This window comes from Orbicella franksi, chromosome 2, assembly GCF_964199315.1.
Source record: "Orbicella franksi chromosome 2, jaOrbFran1.1, whole genome shotgun sequence".
NCBI classification, from domain to species: domain Eukaryota; kingdom Metazoa; phylum Cnidaria; class Anthozoa; order Scleractinia; family Merulinidae; genus Orbicella; species Orbicella franksi.
In genome coordinates, this window is record NC_138146.1 from 28,625,798 (window position 1) to 28,645,123 (window position 19,326).

General features: G+C 39.2%; 3 protein-coding genes across 4 annotated transcripts in view; all 3 read left to right on the forward strand.

Annotated features, from left to right (window-relative positions):
* LOC145479116 (small subunit processome component 20 homolog) overlaps positions 1-10,991 on the forward strand; it is a 34,775-nt gene extending 23,784 nt beyond the window's left edge. Inside the window, exons 26-40 of the mRNA XM_081457374.1 lie at positions 185-355; positions 642-773; positions 2,157-2,267; positions 2,582-2,661; positions 2,760-2,829; positions 3,036-3,155; positions 3,521-3,583; positions 5,044-5,175; positions 5,831-5,993; positions 6,404-6,567; positions 6,802-6,873; positions 6,976-7,188; positions 7,509-7,635; positions 7,891-8,036; positions 8,849-10,991. Of these exons, the coding sequence (XP_081313500.1) occupies positions 185-355; positions 642-773; positions 2,157-2,267; positions 2,582-2,661; positions 2,760-2,829; positions 3,036-3,155; positions 3,521-3,583; positions 5,044-5,175; positions 5,831-5,993; positions 6,404-6,567; positions 6,802-6,873; positions 6,976-7,188; positions 7,509-7,635; positions 7,891-8,036; positions 8,849-8,983 (1,899 nt within the window). The 3' untranslated portion in view covers positions 8,984-10,991. The remainder of the gene's footprint in view (positions 1-184; positions 356-641; positions 774-2,156; positions 2,268-2,581; positions 2,662-2,759; positions 2,830-3,035; positions 3,156-3,520; positions 3,584-5,043; positions 5,176-5,830; positions 5,994-6,403; positions 6,568-6,801; positions 6,874-6,975; positions 7,189-7,508; positions 7,636-7,890; positions 8,037-8,848) is intronic.
* A 1,754-nt stretch (positions 10,992-12,745) lies between these two features.
* On the forward strand, positions 12,746-15,281 carry LOC145479126 (bifunctional arginine demethylase and lysyl-hydroxylase PSR-like). Its single transcript, XM_081457385.1, has one exon. The coding sequence runs from the start codon at positions 12,864-12,866 to the stop codon at positions 14,106-14,108; it is 1,245 nt and encodes a 414-aa protein (XP_081313511.1). The 5' UTR covers positions 12,746-12,863; the 3' UTR covers positions 14,109-15,281.
* A 654-nt stretch (positions 15,282-15,935) lies between these two features.
* Positions 15,936-19,326, forward strand: part of LOC145479117 (inositol 1,4,5-triphosphate receptor associated 2-like) — a 27,485-nt gene continuing 24,094 nt past the window's right edge. The window contains exons 1-3 of one of the 2 annotated variants that reach the window (XM_081457375.1): positions 15,936-16,618; positions 16,786-16,941; positions 19,249-19,326. The exon at positions 19,249-19,326 is cut by the window's right edge and continues 44 nt beyond it. In XM_081457375.1, the coding sequence (XP_081313501.1) occupies positions 16,604-16,618; positions 16,786-16,941; positions 19,249-19,326 (249 nt within the window). In that variant the 5' untranslated portion in view covers positions 15,936-16,603. Of the gene's footprint in view, positions 16,619-16,785; positions 17,014-19,248 lie in introns of those variants that run through there. The other variant, XM_081457376.1, reaches the window with a different exon arrangement.

Consider the following 19,326-nt stretch of genomic DNA (forward strand, 5'->3'; position numbering starts at 1 on the left):
TTCGAGGTAAGGGGGTTTCTGTTTATGGTGTAAGGGGCGGGGGGGGGGGGGGGAGGACTGGGGTGGGATTGGTCCTATTCATAGTTTTATTATTCCCCGTATAACTCCCACACGCAAAGCTAGATGAGATTGCCTCGCGGCTTCGTTCTTCTCTCGTGATCAGTTTTGCTTATTGTGCATTCAGGTTGTAACCATCTCTCTCCGTTGTGTAAGCTGGCTGGTTAAGTTTCCGCTGCCCTCGCTAAACCGCTGTGTTCCTACAATTGGAAAATTGCTCTTCAACTTACTCAAGAATTACGCAAAAGCCGGAGCAAAAGTTGGAGAGAATTTTGAAATGGTTCTCTCGGCCTTTAAGGTAAATGAAATTCTAGACGTATTCCTATTATATCTTCTTTTGTGTTTTTAACTTAATACTCTCAAAAAACAGAGAAATATGACTATTATGAGAGATATAAAGGCGTTACAAGGGCATAGCTTGAACGAAAGGAAACAAAACATTAGTTACAATAACGTGGCTCTTATTCAAGTTTGAAAATGAGCTAAAAACACTTCAAGTACTTCAACAGAATGTAAATCAATTCATTGATTTTTTTTTTTTCCGGCGTTATCAGCGTAGTATTTAATTTCATTGTCATCCCCAGGCCATGACGGTGATCATACGGGACTTCAAACAATACACGGTTGCCGAGAAGCATCTACAGGTGCTGTTAGGATTTGTTGAGGAAGACATCCATGACCACACAAAACAAGGAACAGCATTTCCTCTTCTTAAGGTTGGTTCTTAACAGTCTTAGAAATTACAACTGAAACTACCCGGGTATAGCGGGGCCTAATCAAGGCGGGCATTGCAATAAATTACACATTAGGTCACAGTTATTATATGGCTACTGTTTATAGCCGATCTAACGCGCGCTCTAATTGGCTAACTGTGGGGCATTATTCTCTCGTAATGCCCACGGGCCAATTACGGGCCGGCAAAAACAGAGCAAAAAGCAATACAATAAACAATTTATTAACCTCGAACATTCGGTCTTTGCGGGAAAATCTCAAACCGCGGCCTTGCAGTATTGACCTCATTATCGCTCGGCCAATACTCGGTTTGAGATTTTCCCGTAAAGATCTCACTCTCGGTTAATAAGTAGTTATAAAAAACGAATAATGTAATTTGTGATGATCTTAAATTAGCATAAATTACTATTTTGCCGGCACGGACCAGAGGGCTGGGTACGGGTTTGAGGTGCGCAGTGTATAGTGGGATTTGAGTTTGTAATCGGTGACAGTTGGCGAGGTGAGACATTCTATGGCCGGCCTTTGCCGTGTTTAGGTTAAGTTTGGTTTTCTTTTAATAATATCATCAGTTGTAATCCACTGTTGTACGTTTATTTAGTTCTCTTATTGCTATTATATCGCTGTATAAAGCCTTAGGTTTATTATTCTACAGTACTGATGTTAACTAAGGATACCCTAAAACCACGAGGGTTGCACCACTGCCTTGGTCGGGCGTACACGTTCCCAATTTTCTCCACTTGCTGGTTTTAGGGTTTTCGTGTCCGGCTTTGGTGCACTTAGCAATTGTCTTTTTATTCATAGCTTGTATTATATGCTGAGATGGAATAAACGGGACGATGGCTTGGCTGGCCAACGCACCCAATTTAATCACTGTCTAGTGTGTCCGGATGTGTAGTGGAGGCAAAATAAATAAAATTAACAAACACATAAGTACAGTGAGTCGAACTAGTGATATTTCAGACAGGTAGGACTAATGATGAAAAGGGAAAGTTACAATAAATACAGTCATGAAATACAATAATAACAATAGGTATTCAATTTCAAGACTAAGGAATGGACTGTGAAGAGCAATTTATGAATTTGTCTTTTAAAACAGCCTCTTCGTAAGTTTACGCCAATCAGAATGTAAACAATAACATAATCTTGTGCAAAAACTGTAAAAAAGACTTTAAATTTACGTTCAATATCACTGCGCTAACATATGAATTCTTTGCTGCAGAGAATCCGGTGTTATGTAGATGAACGTTAAATGAGCGAGTAAAGGGTTCACAGATATTCTTGAAACGGCCTTTCATTTTAACTGAAACAACAATGTATGGGAATCTTACTGAAATGTGAGTTGACTTGACTTTTTCTTTTTGTTCCAGGCCATCCTTTCAAGGAAACTCACAGTGCCTGAAATCCATGACGTCATGTGGAAGGTGGGGCAGCTGTCAATCACTGGAAGCTCACCTTCGGTTCAGCTTCAGTGCAGACAGGTACAGAAAAATAAAATACTCTTTCCCATCTAGGATATATTTACTCGCTACATTTTCTGTTTTAAGAAATAATTTTGTGTTTTTTTTACTGATCTTAAAGGAGCTCAGTCATAGCATTATGAGTTATTTTGGTCGCGTACAAAATTGTCTTTAAATTGAAGGAAACCTGAAAATAGTAGTTTGCTAAGCTAAACTCCAAAGAGGAAATCATAAACCATGAAGGAACCATTGTAGTTAAGGATGGAGAAGATTAACACGGACTGCAAACGACGAACTTGGAAAATCTAGACTAACTTTTTCAAGTTCATTTTCAGTGTATGTTGCAGTTCCTTCTGGACTATCCACTGGGCACTAAGCTGCAAAGATACTTGGAGTTTTATGTTTCTCAACTGAGGTAAGTCCTCCGATATTCCGTTGTCGTTCTATGAAACATTTGCCTGATCAACATAACTCCATGGAAATTGATCTTGTTTGTTCGTTTACTCACTCAAGCTATGAACACGAGACAGGTCGAGAATCAGCACTAGAGATGTTGGAATCCATGTTTTCTTCATTTCCTGAGGTGAGATTTCTTTTAAAGTCCATCTGGTAACCAGAGAGGACGTTACGTTGACCGGTTTATAAGGTAAAAGTGACATAAAGAGTGACATACCGAGTCTGCCGAATAAGCGTAAATCTACACTACTTTCTTTTCCTTTCCCCTGTGCAGAGTCTCCAGTTAGTATTGTAGCTGAGTCATACACTATGTTTTGTTTCCTTCCCTTTTAGTCGATGCTGATTGAGTACGCTGGTTTCTTCTTTGTACCACTGACCTCTCGCTTGGTGAATGATGACTCGGCCGCTTGCCGTAAGCTGACAGCTCTTGCAATCAAGTCACTTCTTGCCAAAGTAAGCCAATGGATTTGGGAGTCCCGAGTCATGGTCATAGTGCTACGTTATTTGTAAACCCAGATAGTAAAGTAAAAAGTTGCACCCGCTAGGCTTCATTTCCTCCCCCCCCCCCCCCCCACACCCCTCCCTCGCTAGTTTGTGATGTTTTCTTTTCTCATTGCCTATCTGCTAGAAGTGGATTATTGTTTTAAAGAGAAATGTGTTATTGCTCATCGTTTAGAATATGAACTTTAAATCATCAACCTTACGCTGCCTTTGGCAAGTTTTACTGTGGTTCTCTCTAAAGCTGCCTTCACCATTCAGGATTTTATTTCAAAAACAATATCCTTCAGATATTTTCATTTCCTGTTCTTCATCTTCAGATTGATGCCGACCAGCGACAGAAGCTATTTTCGATCGTACTGTTATGGTTCAAAGATGAAAAGGTAATATGTGTCATCTAAGTGTAGATTGAATAAAGTGTCGCACTAAAAAAAAAACACGCATTACCCCTTACAAAAGTTCCTTTAATTCTTAAAGCATAAAAACCCTGACTTTCCCATAAACATGAATACAGCAGCTGAATTTTTACGTTGATAACTTATTAGCACTTCCTGTTTGGTCAGAACTGGAAGTCTGTCCCTTTTTCTTAGGGTATTATATAAACTACTCGCTATATACTTGGTAGTGACATTAACAAAGTTGGTAGAAAACTAGAACACGTAGGTGAACAACTTTTAAGAGAATAAAATTTCACAGAGCATCATTTGGTGAGAAACTGATACTGCTTATTAAGCAACCAGAATGCTTTTTGCAAATGACGAAAACTTAAATTATATCCTCATCTGCTTCTAATCCAAAAAGGTTTCATAGCATTCCCGAGAACGATTCGTCACACTGCTGTTTTCGTAAGGCTTTTTCTAAATTTATCTTTTGCTTGGTGTTACTGAAGCTATCTTAATTTATTTCAGTTTCACTCGGTCAGGAATAATATGAATAACACGACTGTTAGTAACTCGATAAACAGCAAAGTGCTCCTCGAATTGTCTCCTTGAGAGCTTGTTTCACTTCATGAATCTTCCAGCAGTAAAGAAACGGGTTCAATGTGGAGTTAAAGTAAAATAGCGTCACTGTTATATCCCAAGCGAGATATTCTGATGAAGACAGTCTGCCATTACTGAACAAAGCTACCACTCTACCGTATGGTAGACGGTAGACAACTAAAGCACACTGCACCTGCATTGCACTTGACACTACCTTTTTGTATCGGGCTATGTTCAATGGAATTGGTTGGCTCTGTTGGCCTTGTTGAACATGGTTTTGTACCTGAGTCTGGTGATGACGAAGGGTGAGGGAAATCTTTGTTTATGAGACGAATGTCTAGACCACCATTATTAGAGACCAAAGCCTAAAGCTGCTTCCCAAGTTTGTAGGTCGGTCGTTCGGTTGGTCCTCACGGAGAAAGAGTGTGGTGGTGGCTTTGTAACCTTCTCATTTTTTGGGGGTGATTTTTTGTTTCATTTTCATAATTTTTCAGTTGGAGCAAAAATTGAGAAGACACTTTTTCTTTTAGCAAAAATCTAACCCTATCCCCCTCAGCACAACTCCCCCGCCGGTACATCAAAGACGGAAGGACAGGTCTGCTCCCAGGGTAAACGCTTAATTCAATGCGTCCCAGTCTTAAGCAGTCTTTACCCGCTTTTGCGTTTGAAATTTTCCAACCTTATTGAACTATTATCTCGCCGATTTTCTTTTAGTTGAAGGTTATTGTCAACTTAGCGAAAACAAATCGTAAAACAGGTCACTCAGTACGGAGAAAATATGCAGCTGCATCAAAATCTAAGTTTAACTTTTATTTTACGTTCATATGTGACTGATTTTCTTCGATCGAATTCTTCTTTTGTAGATCAGTCTTCAGCGTCTTGCTGCTCAAGTCAGTGGTTTGGTCGTTGAAGTTGAAGAAAAGAACTTTGAAAAACGACTTGGAACTGTGTTACCACTTGTTGCCAGCCTTATTTCTCCAGACCAGTTTAAAATGGTAATCTACTAGTGATGAGTCATGCTTTTCACTTCTCCAAAGACTGATACACCGAGTCAGAATCGTATCGTATTTACCTTAGTTGAAGGAAAACGAGATCGACTGTTTTCATACTGGAGAACCATGGATTATGCGTGTGCTATTTTAGGCGTCTTCTGTAAACCTTTAACTCGTCAATCAAGATGTACAGAAGCAGATGGTTCGTCTTGTCGAATTATCCGTCTCCTGGCCGATTTTATACTCGCACGCATAACCATGCGGACGGATGATTCGTCTGACGCACCAAAAACCACTTGCCCAGGCTGTCCAGACTGTTCACGTGTCTCTGATATCTGCCACTCAGAGTCGTGTTGAAGGAGGACGCAAATGGATTGAGTGATGATTTGATCAATATTTTAAATCTCCTTACATTAGCATTAGCAAGATTTTTCTCCCACTTCTCAGAACTGACATGAAATTCAAAGAAATATGTGGCAATCTTAAGAAGAGTTACTTGTCGGGAACTGAAAGTATTTTGTAAACGGTTGATGTCCTGAAACCGGCGTCCCGTAATTTGTCCTGAACATGAAAGCATATTCCCATTCCAAACAACGAGTATGTGTGCCAAAAATATGGTATGTTGTTTTTCTAACTCGGTGGAAATGTACTTGTCTAGGAGGAGCCTGTGGAAGAAGACGAGCAAGTTAGCAGCTCCGAGGGCCTCCACCGGATCAAAGATCACCTTCTTTTCAACACGCTCTCGTTTCTGGTGAAAGTGACTAAACATTGCCAGGTTATCAAGAACCCGAGCAGACAACAGGATATGACGCAGATCTGGGGTAAGTGGTCTTTTCTAACAGAAAGCATGGGATCGGAAAGTCGTCGTCCAGCCACCCGGAAGGTTTTCGACTCCTATTGTCCAATCAGAAATAGTACGAGCATTCCAGAATTGTGACGTCAGCTTGTCATCAGGATGCGTCATAGCAACACTTTTGCCAAAAAACGCGCGTTCATTCGATTCAAGAGGGACTTCTAGTGACTCAAGTTGTTGAATAAATTTAAGCACGGCCTTAAAATGCTCTCAGAATCTGCAATATTTAGTACAATACACTCCATGTCCAACTGTCCTGACAATAGTTTTCTTCAATACAACGTGATTCCGACAGCCCATTTCTCAGAATCTACGTGTTGAAATATTTCTTACAATATACTTGTTAATGCTTTTTTTGTTACTCATATTCCATGACAGAATCTGTGGAAGCTCACTTACTTCATCCGCACGCCTGGGTACGACTATTGTCCAGTCGATTACTTGGTCTTCTTTTTGCCGCGTGGAAACCCGAAGAACTGGTAGCTGGTTACGAGGAGGGAACTACGTCACTTGATTATCTACAGGAGGATTTACCAACAAAGGTTTAACTCTTGTTGTTTTACTAGTAGTTATTCTTTTTAGGACATAACCATGGCCACTTCGTTAGAATTACTAACTGCGAATTGTTAAACCAATTTTTACTCTCAAAACCTCTCTTGAAACAAGTTATTTTTCAATTACCTCTGTTTCACGTTTAATGAGCAGTAACTTACCCGTTTATAATGTCGAGCAAAAGTTACTCCATTCTCAGTTACTCGCTTCTTTTTGCTGCGTAGGTAGCCAAACTTTGTGACGACTTTTGCACTCAACTGCGTTCGCCTCTTTTGGAAAACGAATTGGGAGAACAGGTAAGGCAAAAATCTTATAACTTCTCTAATACTACACCATGATAACGTATCTTGTTTGCGATCGCAAATTCAATTCTAACGATTGCTGATCGTTTCGCACAGATTGTCAAGAACTTGGTATTTCTGGCCAAAACTCTGCAGATCCTAGACGGCAAAACCGAATTAAGGATGGAAAACAGACAACACGCGGCCGTTGCTCCTGAAGGAAATCTCAGCACAAAAAAGGGAAGTTGTCTGACGCTGACAGCTCTCCTAAACAACATGAACAAGATAGCAACACTAGAAGCTTCTCAAACTCCCAAACATACGAAAAAGGTCAGTACAAATGGTGCAACCACCTGACCATTTTCAGGTTGCCAATTTAACTGCAAAGCAAAAACAGTCGTGATTTACCACGCGCGAGATTCACGGTTATTTCAAACTAAAAATTTAAAGTGTTTCCCTCAGTGTTCTGGCCCATGTGTCAATGAAGGGGAACAATGGCGGAACGGTACTTCAAAGTTGTCATTAATCAAGCTCATTTACTTAAATCGAACCCCGATAAATCTTTATGTTGATGGTGACAACCTTTACTGTTGCCGAGTTAACTTATCGACAGTCTATACAAAATCGTTCTTTCGTTGATTTGCTTACAGAGATCCTGTGTATTACGATGGGTGGCTGCTGTGTCCATGAATCTAGGAAAAGATGGTGTTGAACCGCACCTTGCAGACATTTTGAGCCCGGTTTACAGGGAGCTGGAACTAGCCACCACGTACATAGGTATATATACACTGTGCAGTGAAATAAACCAACGAACTAACCGCAGACAATTAAACTCATGCCATATTCAATAACCTTCAGAGCTAGTATGCATGTGTGTAATGAGGTGCTCACAGTATTTCTCATTCCTCGAATTCAATGTCAGTGTTAAGCTTACACCAAAAATTGTTATCCTCTTTCTTTTCGTACAAGCTAATTATCTTGATATCTCTTTAAAGGGTTCTTAGTTCTCGCTTACCCGTTTCCTTTCTGTAGATTCCGATCTGAAGAAACTTGCCCAGGAAGTGTTGGAGCTGATCAAAAGTCTTGTCGGGCGGGAAACCTTCTCGCGGGCGTACGCCAGCCTCCAGCAAACGACAACAGAAGCACGCGAAACGAGAAAAAGAAAGAAGGCGTTGGAGGTGAGTCTTCATCTTTCGGTTTGTCACTGATGTGTGAATAGTTAACAATTATTGGATGAGACGGAGCAAAATATAGTTAGTTGTAAGCGTCTCACAGATCGGGGGAAGCGATCTGCCATTTTGCATGACAAGAGCGTGGTTACAATTACGCATGAGCAGAATATTATTTGCAGCAAAAACACCTTTAACAGGTAAAACGCTTGAGCAGACCATTATTTGGAGGGAGTTATTTGCAGGTCACATGGTGAGCTCTCAGCCAATGAAAAGGAAGAAAAAAATGCATCGAATGATAATCTCTCTTGCAAAGGATGGATCGGTTGTATGATTCTGTTCTTTTAATTCGGGAGGTCATTGCCGATTGAAGTAGATGCACTTCACGGTATTTGTGTTTAAGGCGTATTTAGAGAAGAGATTTTCTTCTATCTAGTGCTTCCTTGTTCTTGTCGGAAAAGGGCGCGTTCCCCCCCCCCCCCCCCCTCTAGGCTCCCTTTTTGGTGGAAACGACTGGATGGATGACAGTTAATAAATTAATTAAGAGGGATTGTGGACGATAAACTTGGAAACGTCAACTCGGACTAATAAATTATAATTTTAACTTCTTTGATATAGAGCGGCTGACAACTGAGTGTCGTAAAACCAAAACCAAACCAACTAATTACCAATTAGACTATTCAGCCAATCTCAAACCGTAGTAAAACCAAAAGCGAAGTTTTCGACACTCAACCTGAAAACCGCTCTAATGTTGTCTGGTTCAGTAAAATTATTTGTTTGAGTCGTTTTCAGTGTTTTCTTAAACTCCATCTTCCTTTTAGGCGGTGGCGGATCCAGCGAAGAGTGCTCGTAAGAAACTTAAAAAGAACTTAGCAAAGAAGGAAACAAGAAAAAGGAAGATTGATTCTATTAAGCCGGAAAGGAAGTTGAAAGCATTTCGAAGACAAGAACATTGACATTGGCTGGGCGCCGGATATTTTCATCAAGTAACGACATGAATTATGATGACACACAAGAAATAAACCCTCCAATTTCCTCGCTCTAATGAAGGACGTTAATCTAAGACGGATTGTGAACAAACTTGGAAACAGTTGCAGACAGTTCGCCCCATGCACGGATCTGTAGCCCGGGTCTGTTGAGAGCGCACTATTAATCCGAAATATACCTATAACTACAGAATCGCGCCAAATCGCTTTTAACAAATTTTGAGATACCATCGAAACAAGTTTCTAGTTCTTGGAAGTATGCAAACTAGAGTTCTGTGAAGCAGCCACAATATTTTTTCTGGCAGCTTGTTCTTTACACAGGTCATGAAATGTGAACTGAAGTGGACAACGTTCTCTTTGACGCTTTCGTAGTTTTAGTAAAACTAAATTTTTGTCGCCCTATGAATTCACACTTTTCTACGAGCTTTAGTGCGACTTGAGTACTTTGGCAGAACCAAAAGGTGTTTTCCTTTTAATTTTGCCGTATTTAAATGCTGTTCAGTACATCTCCAACACAAAGGCAGTGATGAGGTTTCTAATATAACGAACTCATTTGAGGACAAATAGCTGGTAAAGAGTTGGTCGAGTGACCTATTATATAACAGTAGGGAGGCAAACCGAGACACTTGCCTCAGACATTAGTTTTTCGTTTTTGTTGTTTTTAGCATAGTTAATAGAGGGGAATAGTAATGAAACCGGACAAAGTTCTTTGTTGTATGTTTTTGTTCGCTTTTTTGACCTTGACCTTGCACAAAACACAATTGTTGTTTACTACCGACTGGGGAACTAACCAATAGAAACGTTTAGGTTACGTAATTCATGCATAGTGTATGAGCAAAAAATAAAAGACTGTGCACGGTCGTGGACCTTCCAACATAGATCTTGGCATCTTTGCTTGCTCGTTTGATGTTTACCGGGTTTCAACCTCAGTCGTATGTTTCTTTTTTCTGGCTGCAGCCCTGAATAGGGTCTCTTTGGTTTTGCTTTTATGATTTCGGAAAGTGTTAATAAATTGAAGCAGCACCAGTCCTGCATTCTAAACACTCGTATCAAATTTGCGTGTAGAAGTGCGCTACAATTGCGCATAACTGCTACAGTTTTGTATCAAATGTGCAGTTTGCTTTTCCCCTGCATCTTCTCCTAATTCTTGTAGAACACTGACCAGTTGATTGAATATAATGTCTCCATACTTGTCTGTACTTGGGGAGTCGCCAACAATACACAAAAGGATTCACCACCGACTGCAAATGAGATAACGTTGTTTCCAAGCCAGTAGATACAAGTAACATCATTGGATAAGAATAGCAAGGGACGCAGAAATATACCAACGTTATCAGCACAAAATACGGAGTTACGATGAATAGGGAAACGACAATCGCAAGCGCTAAAAGTTTCGCAAATCGCGCTTCTTTGTCGGCGTAAATTTGCTGGGAAACTCGAACACTGTCTTCCAAGATTCTCTTCTGCCAAAGTTTATTGTTTTTGCGAAGTCTATAGAGAATCACTAGGTAAAGACAGAAGTTGACGTTCAACAACACGAACGTCTGAAGGATGAAAACAAAGTTTGTAACAAAAAAGCTGTTTTCAAACATGAAGGCTGCGACTCCAAAGCAAATAAAATAGGCCCAAAGCAGAGTTACTGCCAGATTTATTCTTCGACGAGTCACAATGGCTTTGTACTTCAAAGGCCTTAACACTGCACAAAGCCTGTCCATTGACAAGAGCAGCACATGTGCAAAGGATGCGCCGAGAAAGGTGGTTGAAAGTGAGTAAATTGCGTGGAAAGAAAACGGCATTTTTTCATCTTCGGCTATTGTCAAAAGCCAGTAAGCGTCGACTGGGGACAATACCAAACCAACGAGCAAATCCGCGATTGCCATGGATTGGAGAATGAAATTTGGAGATGCGTTGCGCAAGTTCCTCAGCGGATCTTTCCAGACTGTATAAACCACCAACGCATTGCTTAAGATGATCGCAGGGCTTATCACACTTAAAATGATGCCCTGTATCCACGAGAAAGTTAGGAAGTGCTCTCCCTGATATTTTAGAAGCGCATTTGAAGCGACTTCACCACTCATGTGCCAGAAATCAGAATGGTTGAATATCGATGCCATTTCTTCTTCTCGTCTCTGTGTGATCACCTTTTAACTGGTCGTGAAATTATTTTATCCTTTTGTTCATGATTTGGATTCAGTTTGCAGGGAGGTAAAATGAAACATCTTTCAAGTAATGTAACTCCTATTTATAGAAAAAGCAATCAGAATTTCAATTTCAATATACATGCATTTTCTTTTGTTTGCATTCGGCCAATTTCCATCCTTCGTCGCTCAATTTCGGTTTACCAAAATTAAACGATTCTTCGTGAAAGAGAATAATTAAATTTTAGGAGGTGTTCTATGTTCTTGCAATTGGCAATGTTTCTTATACTCTCTCAACTCGGCGACGTATTTCTCTCAATACCGCAGGTGGTTTGATAACAAAAGATTGTCTGTAGTTAGCTTCATTGTCGCCAAAAAGTACGGAAATCACTTACATAACAGCCCGCTGCGTTATTGAACGATTCGGAAGTATCTTTTTAGTTTCACGTCAAGCCGGACAAGATTACAGCTTCAGTGAACCAATCAGCGCCCCCGCGGAAATGGCTGCTAATTCACTGTATATCATGAATGTGGTTTAATTACATTAGTATGCCACTCACTTGCCTTAGACGTGTATCTTCCAAAATTGGAAAGCAAATAACTATGTAGTTTCCATGATGCATTAAGAAAGAAAAAAATGGAAACTTGTTGGTTCTATATATGACAACTTGGGTTAGGATAACGAGTGTAGATTTTAAAGAAATGATAATCGAAGCTGTATGAGTTTTGCGATTTTAATAAATCGAATTAAAAAAATGTACAGAAGTTTGAAATTAATTCTGTGGCTTGTAAGGTATGTTGTTTAAGGGCTGACAGAGATCTTGGATGAGACTCTTTATGATCTGCACAACTATTCTTTCTTTCCACAACCTAGAGGTATAAATGACTACCGTCGGCTCCCGGTTTTCGGCTACATTGCTGCCCGTTGCGTGACTTGGAACTGGAGCGAGCGTTAAAACTGTTTCTGTGGGGTTTGAGGAATGAGGAACTCTGATGATCGTAGACCGGTTAGGGTGGTAGGGAGATTCCAGGGATCTAGAAAATGGACTACAATGATCGGCGCCTTCCAATGATTTTAGAGATGTTAGGTACCCGGGAGGGCTACTCTACAACGTTTTATAAGGGTAGGCTCCGCCGTGAGGTGTAAACTAGGCTGTCCCAATTGTGCTCGGCAAGTTTTGAGCAACTTTTGACGTTTGGCGCAACTTTTTGGGGGAGATTAGCAACCTCGAGCAACTTTTGCCTTTCTGCGCAAGTTTTGAGTAATATGTAGGTTCAACGATTTCATAGAAAACTTTAATTTAATGTTCATCAAACTTTTAAAGTTTGAACACCTAACCTCTCACTTGACAACGTTCGGCAAGACGTCAAGTGAACCATGTGTTTTTAAATTTCGAGCAACTCTTTAAAGCTAAGTTTGAAGCTATTTTTCTTGACCGATGTAAGCAATTATTGTGAAGAGCGAAAAGTAAAGCTTTTGATTAACGTTTATACTAAAATATCAAGACATTTAGATAGTAAATTTTTGAATTTTTGGAACTTTTTTTAATCAACTTTTGGGCATTCCAGCATTCTACGAGCACAATCGGGATAGGCCTAGTGCAACCTCTTACCTTTTTGTACACCACTTTGGCAGAAAAGGTACTCCATTCGTATACCTTAAATTGAAAAAAAGGTATCCCTTTCACATACTTCCATAACTGACCCGTATTATGAATAAATCGCCCAAAAAGAAGTCTTCTTGTCATCTTCATGTCCGTTCTACCGTTGTGGAGAGTACCCTCTCTCCGTCACTACCGCCCGGGATGCACCCAGAATGCACCGTGATCCTTGAACTGGTAGGTACCAGTCTCTTAGCATACGCAAGAAAAGAACATGGCGGACGGCGGAACACGATGAGGAAATTCCGTAAACTTAACCAGTTGCAGAGATATATCGAATGTGTGAAGGTGAAAGTACGCCCTCACTTGAAAAAAGAAACAAAGTATCAATCCACACAACAAAGAGAAGAGCTGGCCTCGAGAGTGGAGGAGTTAAGAGCTGTTTCAAACTCGAAGAATGTTCGAAGAATATGCCAGAATGATATTTCTGTTGACGAATTCCGGCGTTGCTTTGAGAAAACGAACACTCCAGTAATACTTTATAGTGAACCTCATTGGAAGCGAACTAACTCAATTTCACAATCTAGTCCTGCTTTAGTGCGACTGACTAGATTCTTAATGCTGTTTAAAGATGAATACTTAGAATGCGGTGAAGATGGCGACGGTTATTCCATTGAAATCAAACTGAAAAATTTCTTGATATACACGAGACGATTTAATGACCGATTTCCGTTGTATATATTTGATGGTTCGGTACCTCGTTGGAGAGATGCACAGAGGAAACGAATCATGGTGAAAAACTTGTTTGATCCACCAAAGTTTTTCAAACAGGATTACATGGCTTACCTTGGAAAAGAAGATCGTCCGCCATGGAAGTGGCTACTGATAGGACCAAAGAATTCTGGAACTGCTCTTCATGTCGACCCTCTTGGGACAAGTGCATGGAACAGGCTTTTATTTGGAGAGAAAATTTGGCTGCTTTTTCCACCAGAAACCCCCGCTGAACTATTACAATCAACTCAGCCAGGCAGTTATTGTGAAGAGGCGTGTGATTGGATGATTTCTATATACCCGAGGACCCAGTGTAATTCCTGGCCACAGAAATATAAACCACTGCTTGCATTCCAGTTCCCTGGAGATGTCATGTTCGTTCCCTCTGGATGGTGGCATCTTGTACTTAATGTGAAAACCAGTGTCGCATTGACACAGAATTTTGTTAGTCAGGAAAATTTCCCACTGGTATGGGAAAAGACTTGTAAAGAAAAGCCAGATCTAGCAGAGATGTGGTCAAAGGCTCTTTTGAAGCATGGCCAAACTCATCTTACAGCATTCCAATCTGGCTTTCATTTCAATTAATCATTCCCTATGAAAAAACAAACCAAATGGAGTTGGTAGTGTTAACAAGTAGATAACTTGTAATCTTTTATAGTTTATCAGAAGTAAAGCTTGTGTCAGAGACTGGAATTTTGAAAAGCTGACTCTGTCTGGGCAATTCTTAGTTGTTCTCCATCTCTTTTGCAGCTGTTGGTGAAAGAAAATAAATATGTATTACAGGGCTGTAACCTGTAACACCTGTTATGGCTGAGTGTACTTGATGGGCTCTTGATGTTATGGGTGAACTTGCTCATAGTTGATACAGTTCCCTCTAAATGTAACAAGTTTGTTACGGCTGTGAAGATTAAGGGTATAAGTGACTCAAAACTTAATGACAGCCTTGTATTATTTTCACTACTTTTTTCATAGAGCTAAAGTTCAGTAATGGGCTTTTATACTAGTGAACATTTTACATAGTTTAGTAGAATTAATGGCGTTGAAGTTGTGGTTGCACCAACTGTCAATATCAACAATGTTCAACCAAGAGTGCAACTAAAATGCAAGTGTTAACTATCTTTGACCAAATTACTACGATTATCAGTTGAGTAAGGCGGGACAACAGTTTGGTCACCAAGTTGTTGTCACAAGCAACCGGCTCCGTATCCATTGGCAACTTGTCGGCCTTTGACATCATCAGCAGCAAAGTGCGCGAAATTGTAGGCGACGCGACAGGTGACGCATGTCTGTTGATATTGTTACCAACAGAAACAAGGTAAGTTGCCTGTGACAACACCATAATTTTAGGGTTAAAACTTCATAACCAAACTTCCCTCATGCTTTACTCTACTGATAATCGTAGTAAGTAACACGAGAATTGCAGGAACAACAAGATAGCACCACTTCGATTGGCCATATTCATAATTTATTCTTGGTTGCAACTGAGGCTCTTGTGGGTGGTCTTTTCAAATGCAAATGATATAAACATCTTGATAGTCTCCAGCAATTGAGCCTCCATTGCAAGCTAGTGACCATCCCAATAGCAAGAACATGACATTATGTGGCCTATTCTGCTAACTTATTAGTTCTTATGGCTTACAGTTGAATTAAAGTAATTACTGTTTATCAAAATTAGACTGAAATTAAACTGTGAGTTTTTACCAACAAGTGGCACAGTCTTTGTTAAAAAACAACTTCAAGAGATGCATACATTTAACTTTCTAGGGAGGTGATAAGGAAAAAACTATGGTATGTTGAATTCATTTTTGCAAAGTAATGCAAATGACAATCACGTCTATTCACAAGTAGTTCGTAAAAGGAGACAATGACTCAGCTGTAAATGACACTATTATGGTATAATGATACAATGAATTACCTGATAGGCTCAAACTCATCTCCAGCCCACTTTTCCCTTCTATGGAGTTTCTCCTCGGTATGGGATACTACTTTTACTTGATTGTATGTTCAGTGTACTCTTTAATGATGTTAGAGCCCTTTTAATTTTAATATGTTTGTTTTTGGGATTGTTCTTAGCTCGGCAGGCCATTGATTGAAGTGTTTTGAAAACTTTGCCATGACTCATGGTTTTGTATTCTACGCCAGCATGAAAAATGAAGGGTTTGATTTGATATCTATAGTTCTCCTCTGAATTGCTCACAATTCGTAACTGACATATCATAGTTTGGATTGGCTAAGTTCTTTTAATTGAAATACTAGAATTAACATTTTTTTAAAAATCGCTGGTCATTTAGTGTTTTGATGACCTTAATTAATTGACCAGCGACTGGTCGTAAAAAGCCACAGCAAAAAAGGAACAGACCCCCGAAATGATTTCAAAGAACTTCAGAAAACAACTAATTTAACTAAACAGCTAAAGCATGTGGTGTCTAGTCTCTTCTTGTTATCTTACAAAAATTATGGAAGTTGTAAGTCTGGTTGGCTGCAAAAGTTATTTGAACAAGCTGTCAGGGAAGCTTATGTGCATTTTTGTTGGCTTCTGTATATAAAAGTGAATTCAAGAAATCTGTAAAGAAATCTTTTTTATTTTTCTTAGAAACAAGCTGAGGTTACCATCATTTTCGTACAAGGTTTAAATTGCCCCTGTGTTTTCTCACCACCTTGCTCCCGTAGTAACTTTTCCCGCGCTTTTTGAGTCTGAGGCATTTATCCATATTTGGTGATGTAGACAATCAAATGCCAAATTTGGAACGAGTCAACAAATGGCGCGCTCTCCTTTATTTAGTTTTGTTTAATTTTGGTCTTTGTCCGTTTGCCTTCAGAGACGGTATACTGTGGTAATATTTATTATTCAAAATGTCAAACTTCTCGAAAAGTTTAGTAAATTACTTGCGAAATTTATACCATAGAATTTTTCCAACCAAGGAAATGGATGTGAATATTGTTATCAAGAGAAACCCCAGTGCGCGAGTCCAGGATAACTGATCTAGATAAGAGAGAGAACTCACTCGAATTTTACCTGAGGAACTGTTAAACTAGAGCCGTGATATTTCCAGTAGCATCAATCAAATGTTCTTCACTCCATGATGGATTCAACGGTAAGATTTCGCTTGTGTAGCTACTGAAAGTTGGCTTGCAGCATTTAACCGTGGACGGTTGCTTCTCGTTTTAATTTCAGGCCCTTGACTGAGCAAGTAACCCCGGTTTACATATTTTATCCGATCTTGCAAACTAATCTTTTTTTTTTGCGGTGTCTTATTTCCAGGGGTCAGGAAAGGAAGACCCGTCTAAGATTTCCGAGGATCCCGATGCAATTCTCGACAATTTTTTTTACGACTGTGACAGGGATAATACGGGTCGAGTTTCGGTGTCGAAACTTATCGAGTATCTCCGTAACGCAATTTCCAGCGGCACTGAGGAGGTAAACTTATTTAATGCTCTACCTTGTACTGTCTTTCACGTTGACTTCTAATTATTGGATGATAAGTTGATGGTAAGTTATTGCTTTTTACCTTGAAGTCAAAAATTTAAAATGAAAAAGCTTGCTTCGAGGTTCGTGCGTGCTTATCACACCTACACAAAAATGTCTTCCACGATGCGATTCAAGTTTCTTCAAGTGAACGTGGATTGCTTATTCGTGCTAATAGTGCATGCAGCTACCGTATGATACATTCGTAGACTACTTGTCAGGTTTTGCTGGACATAAGCAGGTCAGTTCTATTTGTTTATGAGCACTTTTGGCGTAAAAGTTTTAGCTCCGGCGGTGAGATCTTGTTTTAACCGTCCATTTGTTTACCTTCGGTAAATTTTATTTAGCATTTTCGTAGCTTGATAAACATGCGATAAAGAGATTAGCTGACTGCTTAACCCGAAAATATTGCCTTATAAAAACCTCATTATAATATTCTGTACTTGGTATGAAATATCTAGTTTTGAGATCGCCGCCACCAAATTAATATCTCGACATTCCATATCATCAATATATACATGTATGCGTGAACATATATTTATTTACATTTCAAAACGGGAGGTTGTCAGCAAAACGCACGCTGAATCCACTGTTTATGCAAGAAACAACGAAATTACTAATTACATGTATAATTCTCGTTAGCACAACATTACACTTTCGTTTTTAATTCGCTTACAGAGCTTTAATTTCCTGTGAAAACTTCAAATACTTCGACATTTAGAGGTTTGCAGATATATAACATGCAGCTGTACCAGTATCGTATAATAATGAAGTCATTTCAAGAAAACTTTTGTTTGAGGATTGTGTTACTTTTGTTATGACAACACAAAATACATTACTAATTGTACTGTGGCGGTGAATCACAGACAAAAGCATCAATTTTGAAGTGTTTGTGGTCTAAAATGTGGCATAATCAAGCAATTTGCCTTCATACTTTAATTACACCAATTCAAAAGTATAGCAAATATAAAGAAATTCCATCAAGACGAATGCTCAGTACAAATTTACTTGGCACAGCTCCAGGTTCAGCTCTAGAACATTGTATAGGACCTCATGCCAGGAAGCACAAAAACAATCTAATTTTGCACACCTCTCTGCAGACTTTTGGTGTGATCGACCTCTTATATCCATTCTTGTTGCCAAGGATACTTAAAATCTCCTCCATGCATTTTGTTTTTCTTCATATTATTTAGCTTATGAATTGATAATTTATATGTTTTCCCAAAAAACAACAAGTTGTTTTATCATCTGTTTTATTTAAGGCCTTGTTTATACAAAGCACTATTGTTGAATTTAATACTACAAGGGACTTTGTTGAAAATTTATCAATTTTACCTTAATTATACAACTTGAGCCTTTGTTGATACTGCATAGTGAATTAAATGTAGATTTATTTTAGATGAATTTCTTTTTTGTTGTATTAGTCGAGATGCATCTTCAACATTAACATTATGGCTGAAGATGCTTGTCTCTCTGTCTTATCAACTGCTATAACACAAATGGAATTGAACTAATCAGTACCGCTAAAAGTAAGTTACCACCCTCTTACGAGACAAGAATCTCGTCTTGCGAGACAATACTCTGATCTTGTGAGAGCTTTAAAAATCTGTAACTACGGCTGCTTGATATTTTTTAATGGCCTATTGTTAAGCAAACATGCAGCAACAACGCTGGTTTTAGTGTTACTACGGTTTGAGATTGGCTGAGTAGTCTAATTGGTAAGTAATTTGTCTGATTTTGGTTTTACAACCCTAAATTGAATACCGCTCTACTAAGACAATCAGAAAACACATAATTAAATTCAATTACTAAATAAATTATCATTCTATTTTCTGCTTTCCACTTCTCAAAGTTGTTTATTCCAATAAATAATTTCTGTGATCAAATCCTGGGGTGGAAACTTGATTTTGATAGTACTCACCTTCTGAGCAAGTGTCTTTAAGAAAAGCACCAAATAATTTAGATCTAAGTACAGGTATTGATTGTACTCATCCAAATTAATTGACCCTTGTCTGGGTGAGTGCTTGCTTATTTCCATCTCTTCGACATTGAGATCTCAGGGGGTTGTTAAACTTCTGCAAAGTCCATCTTAGTGCTTATTATGTTTGGCCATTAGACTGTCTCAAGTAGTGTGCAGGTCAACAAGATTTGACAAGAAAAAATCATCATAGCATTAAAATGTATACCGAATTCAGTACATGAAGGTTTTTGAATAGTTGTCCCAGTAAAACATATCTTTATATATTGTTTTCCCTGTAGTTTGCAGGTAGTCTGGATGATTTATCCCTTATATTGGATCCAGATGGGAGGGACATGGAGATTGGTTTGACATCCTTC

Excerpts from the sequence above, each read along its gene's own strand:
- LOC145479126 (XM_081457385.1), top strand. The coding sequence starts at position 12,864 with ATGAATAAATCGCCCAAAAAGAAGTCTTCTTGTCATCTTCATGTCCGT.